This window comes from Madurella fahalii (assembly GCF_045866475.1).
Source record: "Madurella fahalii IFM 68171 DNA, scaffold_2, whole genome shotgun sequence".
Taxonomy (NCBI): Eukaryota; Fungi; Ascomycota; class Sordariomycetes; order Sordariales; genus Madurella; species Madurella fahalii.
In genome coordinates this window covers 7,117,702-7,129,924 of record NW_027263972.1, presented here as the reverse complement: position 1 = coordinate 7,129,924, position 12,223 = coordinate 7,117,702, and the positions used below count along the sequence as shown (strand labels likewise).

The 12,223-nt window shown below is 56.7% G+C and overlaps 5 protein-coding genes across 5 annotated transcripts; 2 read left to right on the top strand and 3 right to left on the bottom strand.

The window, feature by feature from the left end:
* Positions 1–26: 26 nt before the first annotated feature.
* Positions 27–2,776, bottom strand: MFIFM68171_04840 (uncharacterized protein; the record flags this gene model as incomplete). The annotated part of the gene is made up of 7 exons (XM_071060260.1): positions 27–708; positions 762–1,188; positions 1,257–1,302; positions 1,362–1,428; positions 1,478–1,589; positions 1,660–2,488; positions 2,597–2,776. The coding sequence occupies 7 exons, from the start codon at positions 2,774–2,776 to the stop codon at positions 27–29; spliced, it is 2,343 nt and encodes a 780-aa protein (XP_070916361.1).
* A 1,107-nt stretch (positions 2,777–3,883) lies between these two features.
* Positions 3,884–4,842, bottom strand: TFS1 (carboxypeptidase Y inhibitor; the record flags this gene model as incomplete). The annotated part of the gene is made up of 4 exons (XM_071060259.1): positions 3,884–3,921; positions 3,992–4,516; positions 4,569–4,597; positions 4,697–4,842. The coding sequence occupies 4 exons, from the start codon at positions 4,840–4,842 to the stop codon at positions 3,884–3,886; spliced, it is 738 nt and encodes a 245-aa protein (XP_070916360.1).
* An 841-nt stretch (positions 4,843–5,683) lies between these two features.
* On the top strand, positions 5,684–7,161 carry MFIFM68171_04838 (uncharacterized protein; the record flags this gene model as incomplete). The annotated part of the gene is made up of 2 exons (XM_071060258.1): positions 5,684–6,455; positions 6,527–7,161. 2 exons carry the CDS (start codon positions 5,684–5,686, stop codon positions 7,159–7,161), a joined length of 1,407 nt encoding a protein of 468 aa, XP_070916359.1.
* Positions 7,162–9,748: 2,587 nt separating this feature from the next.
* MFIFM68171_04837 (uncharacterized protein) lies at positions 9,749–10,160 on the top strand (the record flags this gene model as incomplete). The annotated part of the gene is made up of 2 exons (XM_071060257.1): positions 9,749–10,009; positions 10,068–10,160. 2 exons carry the CDS (start codon positions 9,749–9,751, stop codon positions 10,158–10,160), a joined length of 354 nt encoding a protein of 117 aa, XP_070916358.1.
* Positions 10,161–10,530: 370 nt separating this feature from the next.
* Positions 10,531–11,607, bottom strand: MFIFM68171_04836 (uncharacterized protein; the record flags this gene model as incomplete). The annotated part of the gene is made up of 2 exons (XM_071060256.1): positions 10,531–10,845; positions 10,912–11,607. The coding sequence occupies 2 exons, from the start codon at positions 11,605–11,607 to the stop codon at positions 10,531–10,533; spliced, it is 1,011 nt and encodes a 336-aa protein (XP_070916357.1).
* Positions 11,608–12,223: the final 616 nt, after the last annotated feature.

Here is a 12,223-nt window from a genome sequence, read left to right as displayed (position 1 = left end):
ATACCGAAATTTAGGCGGCGGCCTGGTTACCCGCCTCCAACTTCAACGTCCTCGGCCGGGGACCAACCGCTCGGCGCTTCGCTATCTAAGAAGCAGCTGGCATCCACAGCCACGTCCTTCTCCGACACGCCAATCCCTCCCGTGTCCCAGCGGAACGGTGATACTTTGGCAAAGTTCCAGTCCAGTGTCTCCAACGCCTGTGACTGGTCGTCGCGGGCCACCAGTTGCTTCCCGGCTTCCAGCCTTTCGGATGGGCGGCAAGACCCTTCCCCGTCGCCCCAGGGACGGCACAGTTGGTGCAGCAAGTTGTAAGACAGGAGCAGCAGTTCTTCGTTCGCCCCGGGCGGGATGGTAAACAGGTATTCCACGGCAACGTTCTTCTCCGCGGGGACGCCGGGGTCCCCTTCGGCCGTGGCTGCGTCGCCATCCGCAACTTGGAAGTCCGGCGGCGGAGGAACCCATTCTTCAACGCGCGTCATGGCCGTCATTGGGCTCTCGGGCGCCAGGACCATCAACTTGTTGTAGATGCTCGACAAGCGAACGCGGAAGCGCAACGCGACCGGGTCGAAGGCGCCACAAAATTCGAGTACGTCGAGGCACTTTTGGGCTTGCTTCATCTCGTCTACCCAGGACGACGGCGGGAAACCGTGGAGCTGTTTTTGGGCCACTGAGTGGAGGATGACGATGCATGCTGTATGTGTCTGGAATCTGGGAGGGTGTCAGTTGCAGGTCTGGCGTGCAGAAGGCGCTGGTTACTGTACATGACAATCCAGCATTTCCTGATGACGCCCTTCTCGGCGAGGAGCAGACCGAGGATGCGAGCCGAGTCCTTCGCAGACCTGACGCCTTGCTCCACCAGGCTCAGAGCAATCGGATTATCGACGAGGTAAGACAAGCCGTCCCCGTTCTCGTAGGCACGGAAACACCGGGCAACAATCCGGCGATATACCAGCATGAAGGCACCCTGATACAAGAGGTGTGTGTGGTAGATGGACCATCTAACCAGGGGGGGCAAGTTCGGATTCTGCAAGGATTGCAATTGCACCTGCGGCGGGAGCTGTCCATGCCAGTCGTAGAGCACCTTGCGGATACTTTCCATACTGCGCGTCGAGAGTTCCTCGACGGCAAGGTGAGTCCGTAGAATGTCGGCTTTCAGCAACGATATCTTGGTGATCTCCGCCTGGACAACTGCGGGGAGCAACTCAGAATTAGCATAATTAATACCAAATCAATGAGCCCACGCTTTTCACACTTACGTTCGCCAACCTCGGCGCTGTAGTTGTCGGCATCCTGCTCGGCAACCTGGGGGGCACGGTATGAGTACATCCACACCAAGCCGGTAGATCAGCCGGGTAGCTTACCGGGACTAGTTTCGCAAAATCCGAATCGCCGGCGCTCGATATGTATCCTAGAGTCGACGAAAGCCAACTGCTTATGGTTAACACCAGGACCCGAAGGGGCGCACAACTGGGCTTGCCTGGAGAAGAACACCAGCGTTCTCCACGTTCTTCGGAAGTCGACCGACTCGCTGGCAGAAAGCGAGGAAGCGTGGCTTGCAGCTTGTTTCCTAGACATGCTCAGGCCAACCTCTGCGAGCCGGGTCAGCAGGCAGACGGGAAAACGGGTAAAAAGGAGTCCCTCGCGGATGGTTCTACTCACCGACATAAGCTAGAGCCACCGTGGCCTTGTTCATGATGTTGTACAGGGCGTACAGCGTACAGACCTTGATTGCATCCAGTGGCCGTTGCTCCAGGACGTCAGAGAAGAAGTGGCGGCTGACATCGTAAAGGACTTCTTCCGAGCCCTTTTCAAAGCTGTTGCAGTTGTACTGGATGCCCACGGCCGCCACCGCGCACAAGCAGCAGATGGCCACCTTCTGGGAGATATCCGGCCGTCCATCGAGTCCATAGATGGCATTTCTGTAGTTTATCGCGTCCTGCAGAGAAAAGACGTGAAACAGCTTCCCACTGAAGCTGAAGAAGCTCTGTACTCCGTCCCAAGTGGAATCCACGTCGGGGAGCACGAGACGGAAGAGGTGAGCCGACGCGCGGGCCGGTAGCCCCTGCCCGGTCCGCGCCGGAGAGCGCGCCAGCGACAAGGATTCGGATGGGGCATGCGAGGACATTGCGCCGTTGACGGTTGTGGAGAGTGCCACGAAGGAACTCTCCAGGCCGGAGGTTGCCGAGGACGACTGTGTCTGCGACGAGACCGATGACGCGGCAGTGGTCGACGGCGGGGCGGGCGGGGTACCGTGGGTCTTGGAGTCGTCGTCGCTGGAGATGGAGAGAATGTCGTCGGCGGTCCTGATGCGCCGCAGCAATTGCTCGGCCTCGTCGTCGGGCTTCGACTTGAGGGCACGGACCAGCTTCTCGAGGGCTTGGAGGCGCGACTTTAGAGCGGCCTGCCGCGATTGCCCTGCCTCGCCCTCGTAGCCGCATGGCAACGCCCTGTTAGTACATCCACCGCACTTTGGCCGTTCGCCGTCGCACTACAGGGCCGCCAAGAGCCCGTCAGCACAACCGTACGTAAAAAGTGACAGCGACGGTGGAGAGGTCGAGTCGTCGACAGGAGACCTGGCGTCTTCTCCAGTGCTCACCCTCATTTTGTTGCGACGGCATGCATGACATGCTTGCGTCACGGCCTTTAGCCGTTTCGTGTGCCGCTCTCCGCTGAGCCATGGTGGTGCCGAGTGGGCGGAGGATCCGGAGCTGGCTCCGGGCCTCTCGCGCTTCACGGGAGCGGGCTGAATGGCGCGGTAGCGGTTCGGTGGGGTCATTGGGGATCAATATTCAGCGAATCCGGCAACAGGGCCGTATGGTTTTCTCCAGGGTCGCGTCGTTGGATCAGAAAAACCGAGTAATCACTGCACCGTCCGTGTGATGGCGAGCGGTTATATTCATCTCTGCTCGACTCTCTCGAGGCTGCCCTAGATGCAAAAAGATGGGTTTGCGAGTACCAAGAAAACATGCCACAGATTGAGCCAGCGACGGCCTCCCCCCCTTTGCTCGAGACGGAACCCCCTGCCGACAGACCTCCCTATGATTGGCGAAGGGCGCCACATACCTCCCCCGGTCTCATGAGGGTGGCGGACGCGGCCATCGTGGGCGAGCCAGAAGAAGCAAAAGTGTGCTGAAGGTTGCAGAGCAGAGAGCGCTGAGCAATCGCGGCCTGACTATCAGAATTTTCCATCCTCGTGCAGAGGCGAGGACGAGAACGTGTCAATGTGGGCTGCAATTGCCGCTCCGCGATTTAAGATACCGCATCCGATTCGGCGAGGGAGAAGCACGCCATGCAGGGCGGTGTATCAAGCGTCAGGAAAAACGAAGGTGTCCTCCAGGGTCCACTGATGATATTGGACCGTCACATATGCAAGTTGCGACTTTGCGGCGCAGGAAGACGGGACGGGTAGCTCGGCGAGCAGGAGGCGGTTCGCCGTGTATGTACATACCATACCGTACGTACATACTTGCTGGGCATCAACTCAGGCCACTGCACTCTGCGATCTGCTCTGCGCTCTGCAACGCTGCACTTCTTTGTTCTTCCTCAGGCGAGCCCTGCTGATCTGCTGATTGTGTTCAGCCAGAGGGGCGCCTGAAGTGTCGCCAGAGGGCACGTCAGCGCCGAGGTCTTTGCAGCCGGCACTGTGTCATCACAATCCTTCAGCTGCGGGGAAGCCTCGAATGCCGTGGCTGATCACAGGCCGGCACTGTGCGCCCAAGTCCGAATGCCTGCGTCCGGCTTCTGCAGCAGCGCGGCAGTTGTCTCAATCAAGACGTCGGGAATCGCCGTTGATTCAAATGCAGGTTGCAGTCTACACTGCATTCCAACAACCTAAGCAATCAGATTTGATTCACCGCCCGTAGTTGGATCTACACCGAAGCCCTCACTGCCTCCTGTGCTTGGCGTAAATAAAGTTGGCCGCTGGCGTCTTCCCATTAGCCTCCAGTATAGTGCAATTAATAAGACAGGGCTGTTGCTTGTGCCCACTCACCAACCGGAGCTAGTCCGTTCTCCTCAGCCCATTCCCTCACTCCCTTGGTCTCCCCCTCCTTGGTGTCGTAGCCCCAGTGCTGTCTGTTCGGCGGCTTCGACAAGTGTAACTTGTCGGTCGTGCCGTTGCTGGCAACAAAGGCTAGAAAAACATAGCGATGCTTGCCCGTCTTTTCAGGGGGTCCCGGTGGCTTGTATGGCATGACCTCGTCTAGCATGGCCTGACCTCGAGAGCGCGTATCACAGCCGCTGGGGTCCCTAGAAAACGGCTTCAAGGTGGCGGATACTATCCAGTGGCAGAACTCGGACCATTTTGGGTCGTCACGGGAGGGGGCGTCCGGATCCGTCAGCGCTACAACGTAAGTTATGCCCGCGGCACAGATGCCCGAAGCCTTGGAGATATCGTGGAGCAATATGACGGGCGGATCCTGCAGCTTCTTTGGGTTGAGCGTGTTGCCCAGGGAAGCATGCCTCCCGGACGGCCACTTGACGTGGACGGCCAGCGAGGGCCTGAAATCGTCAATAACTGGGCCGAAAATCAGTTGAAGTACCTCAGCCCCAAGGCTTTCGATCCATACCGGTAGGGATAATCTCGGCCTTCTTCAGTCTAATGAGGTACGCGTGATTCAAGTTGGACATCAGCTACTGTTTGGGTTCGATGGGCAGCTAACAAGGTAGGTGGCTAAGCCACGCGCAGAATACGCACTCTTCGCGGACTTCATCTGCACCCTCCACATGAGCTGCCGGATAGATAGAGCCTGGGGTCAAGACATGCTGGCCCGGGTGTATCTCATGCGGGTGGCTGAGGATAAGCGCCCCAAGGGTCACCAGGACGAGGAAAAGACGGGCCATAACGGGCAGCAAAACTTTTTGAGATCGAAAGGCGCCGGATTTGACAGCCTGTATGAAAATACTCTCCACGGATTCTAACTTAGATTCCGCCGGCTTTGGAGCGTGTGTTGAAGGGAAATTTCCGTCTCCATCCCAGCGCTCTGTGATTGTGCTCGTGATGATGTCATCGACGGCATAACAGCCCTTGGCCGAACCAAATTTCCAAACATTGAGCTCGACACGTACCGTAGTTTAACAAACTCTGGTTTTGTCTAATTAGTACCTAGTGTTATTTATCTGTAACCAAGCTAAGCCTTTGCCTTTCGCTTTGCTCTCATTCTCTGCTAGATGACCAGGCGTCCTGCCTTGGGGCTCTGCAGTAGCTACCACATCCTTGACAACGCCTTTGCTGTAGTTGGCGCTTGTTTATTGGGCTTCGTCCAACGGCTTAATGTTGCAAACAATTCTGCGGCAAATCCTCCACCCCGACACGATCGACAAAGCTGACCGCTCCTTCCCCTCACCCTGACGTCAGAACGCTTGTCCCTCCCATTCACCGCTTTCATCATTATGACCAACTGTCCACCGCGGACCATACGTATACGAGTACGATGCTAGTCCCTCCTGGCGCACCCAAGAGCCTACAGAATACTTGCAATCCGGCCTAGGCACGACGCACCGGAATCCCAAACGGGAGGCAAAAAGCCAGGATGACCCTGCAAATCACATGAACTGCCTCGCCACTTTCCGGCCCTTGTTGCGGTTACTGGCAAGCACATCTGCATTGCCCTCACAAGCCACCAAACCAATTCTCCCGCACCACCAACATCCCCTCCACACTCACCAACCACCCAAATCCAAAATGTGCTCGCCAGTGCCGGAAAAAGACCCCGCCGTCTCCCTCCTCCACACCCACGTCACCCCGATTCCGCCCCTCGGCGAGTCCACCGCCGGCCTCGCCGAGTTCTGCTCCCGCCTCGTCTCCCCCGACACCAAGATCGTCCTCATCGGCGACGCGTCCCACGGCACCTCGGAGTTCTACGCGGCGCGCGCCGAGCTGACGAGGCGCCTGGTCGAGCGGCACGGCTTCAACATCGTGGCCGTCGAGGCCGACTGGCCCGACGCCGAGGCGGTCGACCGGTACGTGCGGCACCGCCCGGGGCCCGGGCCGCGCGCCAGCGTGGGCCCGCGGGCGGAGACGGTCCAGGCCGGGCGCGAGCCGGCGTTCATGCGGTTCCCGACGTGGATGTGGCGGAACCAGGAGGTGCAGCGCTTCACCGAGTGGCTGAGGACGTGGAACAAGGGGAGGGACCCCAAGGGGCCCGACGCGGTGGGGTTCTACGGCCTGGACCTGTACAGCCTGGGCACGTCGATGAAGGCGGTGATTGAGTACCTTGACCACGTGGACAGGAAGATGGCCGACGTTGCGAGGGAGCGGTACGCGAGGATGATGGTTTGGGCCGAGGACCCCCATGAATACGGCCTGGAGGCGCTCGCGGCCGGGTTTAAGGGGTGCGAGAAGGACGTGGTGAGGATGCTGCGAGACCTGTTGGGGAAGAGGTTGGAGTACGCGGCCGCAAGTGGGGATGGGGAGGAGTTTCATAGCGGGGAACAGAACGCGAGGTTGGTAAAGGGTGAGTATTTTGCTATCTGCTGATGGTGAACAAGGGGCGAGTGCGGTGTTTTAACACGCGCGAAACCGCAGATGCCGAACAATATTACAAGGTTATGTATTACGGCCGCGACGAGTCCTGGAACCTGCGCGATAGACACATGTTCGAGACGCTGGTCCGCATCCTCAAGCATCGTGGAAAAAATGGCCCTTCCAGGGCCGTGGTGTGGGCACACAACAGCCACATTGGCGACGCCCGTGCAACAAGCATGGGTTGGTCACGCGAGGAGCTCAACATCGGACAGCTGTGCAAGGAGACGTTTGGCAAGCAGGCAGTCAACATCGGCTGCCTCACAAACACCGGCACGGTTGCGGCCGCTCGGCGTTGGGACGGCGACATGCAGGTGATGCAAGTCAGGCCTGGCCTCCCCAACAGCTATGAGCAGCTGATGCACGCAACGGGCGTGAAGAACTTTGTCCTCGACCTGAGGGAAGGACACTGCAACGAAGAGCTGAGGAAGGAGTTGATGAAGAAGCGGCTGGAGCGCTTCATTGGTGTCATCTACGCCCCTCACACCGAGCGCCAGTCGCATTATTCCTCGGCTGTGCTCCCGGAGCAGTTTGACGGTCTGGTATGGTTTGACGAGACGCGGCATGTGGGTGCGCTCGAGGTTCATCAGCCTCATACCCCCCTCGAGTTTGATGAGACATGGCCGTTTGGGGTCTGATTCGGCAAGCCGTTTGAGGTAAGATTGTACAACAGTGTAACGTATTTGGCAGGGACATGGAACGACTCTCTCGCTTTAGGGTTTTTATGTGGAGTATGGAATGTCGGAAGGGTACTGCGTACCATGTACGATATGAGAGCACAGACTATGAGATTGCACAGCCAATACGTCATGGTCCCGTAACTTTTCTGAGAGTCCCCATCACAGGAGATGGTTGGCCGCGTCAACTCAGTATCACACCTGGTCATTGTGTTCCCATATCTATGGCTTTCACTATTTAAAACTACAACCATAGCGATCACACCCGTAGTGTTTCTTCAGCGTACAACATAGCGTAAAAGACTCCGGTGTTGCACCATGGTGGACCAAGGAAACCGCGAGCGTGGCCTCAGAGCCGCTCTCAACAACCCTCGTGTATCGGAGGAAGCCAAGCAACGCGACCGTGAGATCTTGGAAAGTGAGTTTGGCGAGCACATCCAGGATGCCCAATCAGGACCAGCCCGACGGCGTGCTTCAAGTGGCAAGAAGAGCTCCTCAACCGGCCCCCATTCATCCGCAACTACGGCTGAGACCCACCAGGGTTCTTCAACTGGTTTGCATAGCGCCCAGTCCCAAACTTCTGATAGGAAGGCAAGAAGGGCTTCTAGTGGGGAAGCCGGCTCGACTTTGCACGAGATGAGCGAAGGTAAAGACAGGGCCAACGTGTAAGTACAAGTACCCGTTCTCATTCCGTATCCTTTGGGGTACGTTCTGACTCCATGGGGGGGGGGGGGGGGGGGGGCAGAAACCGCGGGCTGAAAGCTGCGCTGAAGAACCCGCACGTCTCGGAAAAGGCAAAAGAGGCCGATCGCAAGAAATTGCAGGAAATGGGAGAGTCGGTGGATTGATTTAGTTCCGTGGACGGCGCTCAGGTGTTGGCAGGCCGATGTTATCTAATTCGCTCCTCCTATGAGATACCGCGCAAACGGAGATTGGTGGTCAGCGGTGGGAGGCGGTTCCTTTTCCGCTCACGCACCGATGAGCTAATTAATTCATTGGTGAATGCTGGCAGAGCTTGTCGTTGAATACGACTTCAACCAGTACGCAAGCGACCCGAATGATAGTGATCAGGGGTCCTTGCCAAGCAATAACTGGGACATGCAACTTGAACATCCTGCATACAGTACACGGACCGCGTCTCTGTGTTGGCTAGTAGCCTATGGCTGGAATTCCTCTGCAATACCACTTGGAGGCTGCTGGGTCCGGCTTCGCGGCCCACCCAAAAACACAGACAGCTGCATGGCAGACACATGCAAAAGGATGATCGTGGATGCCGACGCCGAAGTAACCCAACGGTAGCAAGCATGTCATCGAGGGCCTTTGTAAGGGCCAATGAAATAACTGAAAGCCAAGGCCACGACGTATCGTAAACCAACCCCGGTTTTTTTTTTTTTTTTTTTTCTCCCAAACCAATGGTTACCACCCGACGCGTCGGGTATGTCCGACCACCGGACACCGCGGCATCGGAATGGGAATCCCGGGCCTGGCCCATGGGGCCGGAAGACGGCCGCAGCGAAGGATCACCAAGGGGGTGAATGCGAATTTCTCGAAGGCTGACTAAATTTGGCAGTATTGCCGTAAGAAGTATGGTCATCTCGTCGGTTCATTGGCTTCGGGCCATGTGCTCGTTTTCCAACTGCTACATACCTACTGTAGCCTCCGACCGAGCTGGATTCCATCGTGACTGATAGAGTAACATAGACGAATTCGGAATAAACGTTTCTAAACCCCAAACCTCTTTCCTTTCTTGGTTTTCCGTTGCACTATTTTCTTTTACTTCGCTCCTCTCCCCCATTCCCTTTTCTAAACCGTCGCACATGAGCAAGTAGCTACTGATAGTTCTCGCTATCTCCATAGCACTCCTACCACTAAGTTTTCATGAGCACTGCAACCCAATATAGTCGGAGAGTAGCGACGATTCCAAGTAGTCATCCTGCAGACAACAAGACCAGTTCATCGTTATTAGTCTACAATGAACATAAGGCTTGTAACAACCACAGATATGCTCAGTCCCGCGGGTTTAGGGACTTGAGGCAGTAAGACAGGTCAGTGAACCGCCCGGTTCCGTGTCGATCCAGAAAATGCCAAGCCCGATCGTAAAAGGCTGGCAGCCAGTCTACGACAAGAAACAAGTTGCGCAGCTGCTACGGACCATTCCTGTGTAACGTCTGGACTTTTCTCGGGGTCTGGTGTCGTTTCTCGACAATTCCCGGGGTCGGTGGTCGGCCCACAGAAAACGTCAGCTTCGAGCAGGCTGTGACGTCCGATGAGATCATAGGGGGCTCAGTACTACATCAACGCTTTGACTTATATTGATCAGTTGAAGCAGCAACGCAATGAATAAAGGCGCACTCTTTTAAGCATTAAACGCAATTAGTTTTTAGCCGAAAATGCAGCACGTCGACCTCTTCCATCTTTGGACCCTGGAAAACCCACCCAAACCCGCGTTAGAACAACCACAGCCACTGCCTCCGGGGACCCTGCATCGCAGGAACAGCAGCAGCGGAGAAAGAAGAACCAGACCAAACTTCCGCAACAGGAATCTGCAATGGATTCTGAACTCCCCCCAAAGGAGCAGCTCGCTGCCCAGGCCGAACAGGGACTCCCAATCACGCAGTCCACCGCCTCCGCCATCGCCGCTGCTGAGTCCGACATGACGCACCGCGGGCCCATCAAGGGCGGGCCGGCTGCCACTGCCCAAAGCCTGCACGACCGCGAGGAGAACTTCCTCGCGATAGCCGGCGAGGTTGCCCGCAAGTCCGCCGACCAGGTCACTAAGGACGATGCGGCCAGGGTGCGGCATTTCGAGGTACGTCATCTGGTCCCTTTTATCATCTTCTCTGCTGATTAATTAACTCCAAAAATAGACTCGTGCGCTTGGCCATGCTCCGGGAAAGGACTCTTTCTCTGCTACCGTGCAGTTGATTGCCGACCACAATGCGCAGACACACAAGGGCTGATTGGCGTTGAGATACTGAATCATGTCGAGGTGTTTGTATTCAATACTGTACAAAAGTGTTTCCACTACGGGGGGTATGATTCATGACGGGTCATGTAACCATAGAAAATGGAGTTTCAAGGGCATACATAAGAGCGTTGTGCATTAGATAGCATGAGGCTGCCAAATCTAGTTCACCTACGGTTTCAAAGTTCCTCGTATTTACCAGGTGCGAGTTTTCGATCCTGCAAGAACTGCGAGAGTACTCGAGCCTGGTGGGGACAACATAGGTAGTCAAGGCCATAATTTGCTAATGTCAAATGGGTATTCTCCGCATCTTAGTCTTATATGGACTATCAGGAAATAATTTTCCCCTTGAGCCTCAAGAGGTTTTAATCGCAAGCCTTCCAATCCACCAACGCATCCTCGCCCAGCTTCTCCTTGATTATCCGATGAGAGAGGTCCCAAAGCGCAATTCCGAGCTTCTCGTCCGACGCCTGGGCTGACTCCTTTCCGACTTTGTCGGGATCGTTGAAGTAAAAGCCATTCATGTTCTCCTTCTCTATCTTGGGGTCGGTGAGCGCCCATAGCGCGCTGTATGAGCCCTGCTTGACATCTCGGCCGAAAGCAAGCATGGCCCAGGTGAGGACTTTGCCCGTGAGGCCGGGATAAGCGTCTTTCCACTGCTGCTGCATAGCCGTGTTGACCTGCAAGAACAACTTCCGTCAGCCTCGTCCGTTGGAGACGTTAGTAGCCCGGGGAGAGGGCCTTACCGCCCCGGGATGCACCGACAGCGCATAGATATTATCCGCGTTCTCCTTGATCACCTTGCTAGCCAACCCGTACTTTGCCAACAAGATCAACGCCAGCTTCGTCCTCCCATACAGCTCCGTCGGGCCCAGGCTGGGATCGTTGATCTCGTCCAAGCTCGCAAAATGAACATTGCTCGGCGCCGTCCTGTGCATCTCGGACGCCTCAAACACCACCCTCGGCGGCGGCACTCCGGGCATCTTGGACGTCTTCCGCAGCACCGGCCACAGCTGGTTGACCACGTAGAACTGGCCCAGGTAGTTGACGCCAAAGTGCCGCTCGATGCCGTCGGCGTCGGTCCCGTACTCGTTGGTGTTGATGCCCGCCGAGAGCACCAGGAAGTCGAGCCGGTCGAGCGCCCCCTCCCGGCGGAGCGCCGAGAACACCTCGCGCACCTGCTTGAGGTTGCCCATGTCGCACTCCTTCCAGTCGACCGACGCGCCGGGGGACTCGGCCGTGATGGTCGCCATGGCGTCCTCGCCCTGGTCCTGCTTGCGGTTGACCATGATGACGCGGCAGCCGGCGTTGGCGAGCGCGCGCGAGACTTCGAAGCCGATGCCGAAGGCGCCGCCCACCACGACGGCCACGCGGCCGTTGAGGTCGTCGGGCTGCACGGGCTTTGGGCCGAGGCCTGTCGTCTTTTGGAGGATGGATTGCATCTTTGGAGTTCGGGGCTTATACTGCAGGGATCGAGATCGGATGAAAAAGGGTCTTGTGGAAGATGCAAGGATGCAGCGTCTAATTACTGTTCATGCTTTATAAATTGTCTTTGCACCGGAAACCGAGCGTCATCATTGTGACGTTTTGGAGGAGCGCGCATGGCATCAAGAGTTCAGTCCTTGGGGATGACATCACGACTTGTATTGCACAGTACAAAATACCCTGTTCCTGGCGGGTACAGTACAGGCAGGCTACGGCCCGCTCCGCAACAAAAGTTTCACACAATTAACACCGTTTGTTTGTTCAACGGCACTTGGGGAGCATGGTGATTGGCTGAAAGCCTTGTTATCCAGATGGCACCCTTACCGCTGGAAATTCGGTCAAGAGACGAGTCAATGAGGAGATTGCGCCAGACGGTGTCTTCGGTGCGGATGCTCAGACCGGGAGAAATCCAGCCGGGGCATCTTCTCGGGTGAATATTTCCCGTCGAAGCGGTCATACCAGCTCCAGTCAACGGCAATTGGGATTCGGGATGCAACATGCCAGCCATATTTGGTTGGATTACTCCTCCGCTGTAACTATATTTGAGCCGCGCGGCAGTCGAACTCTCTGCAG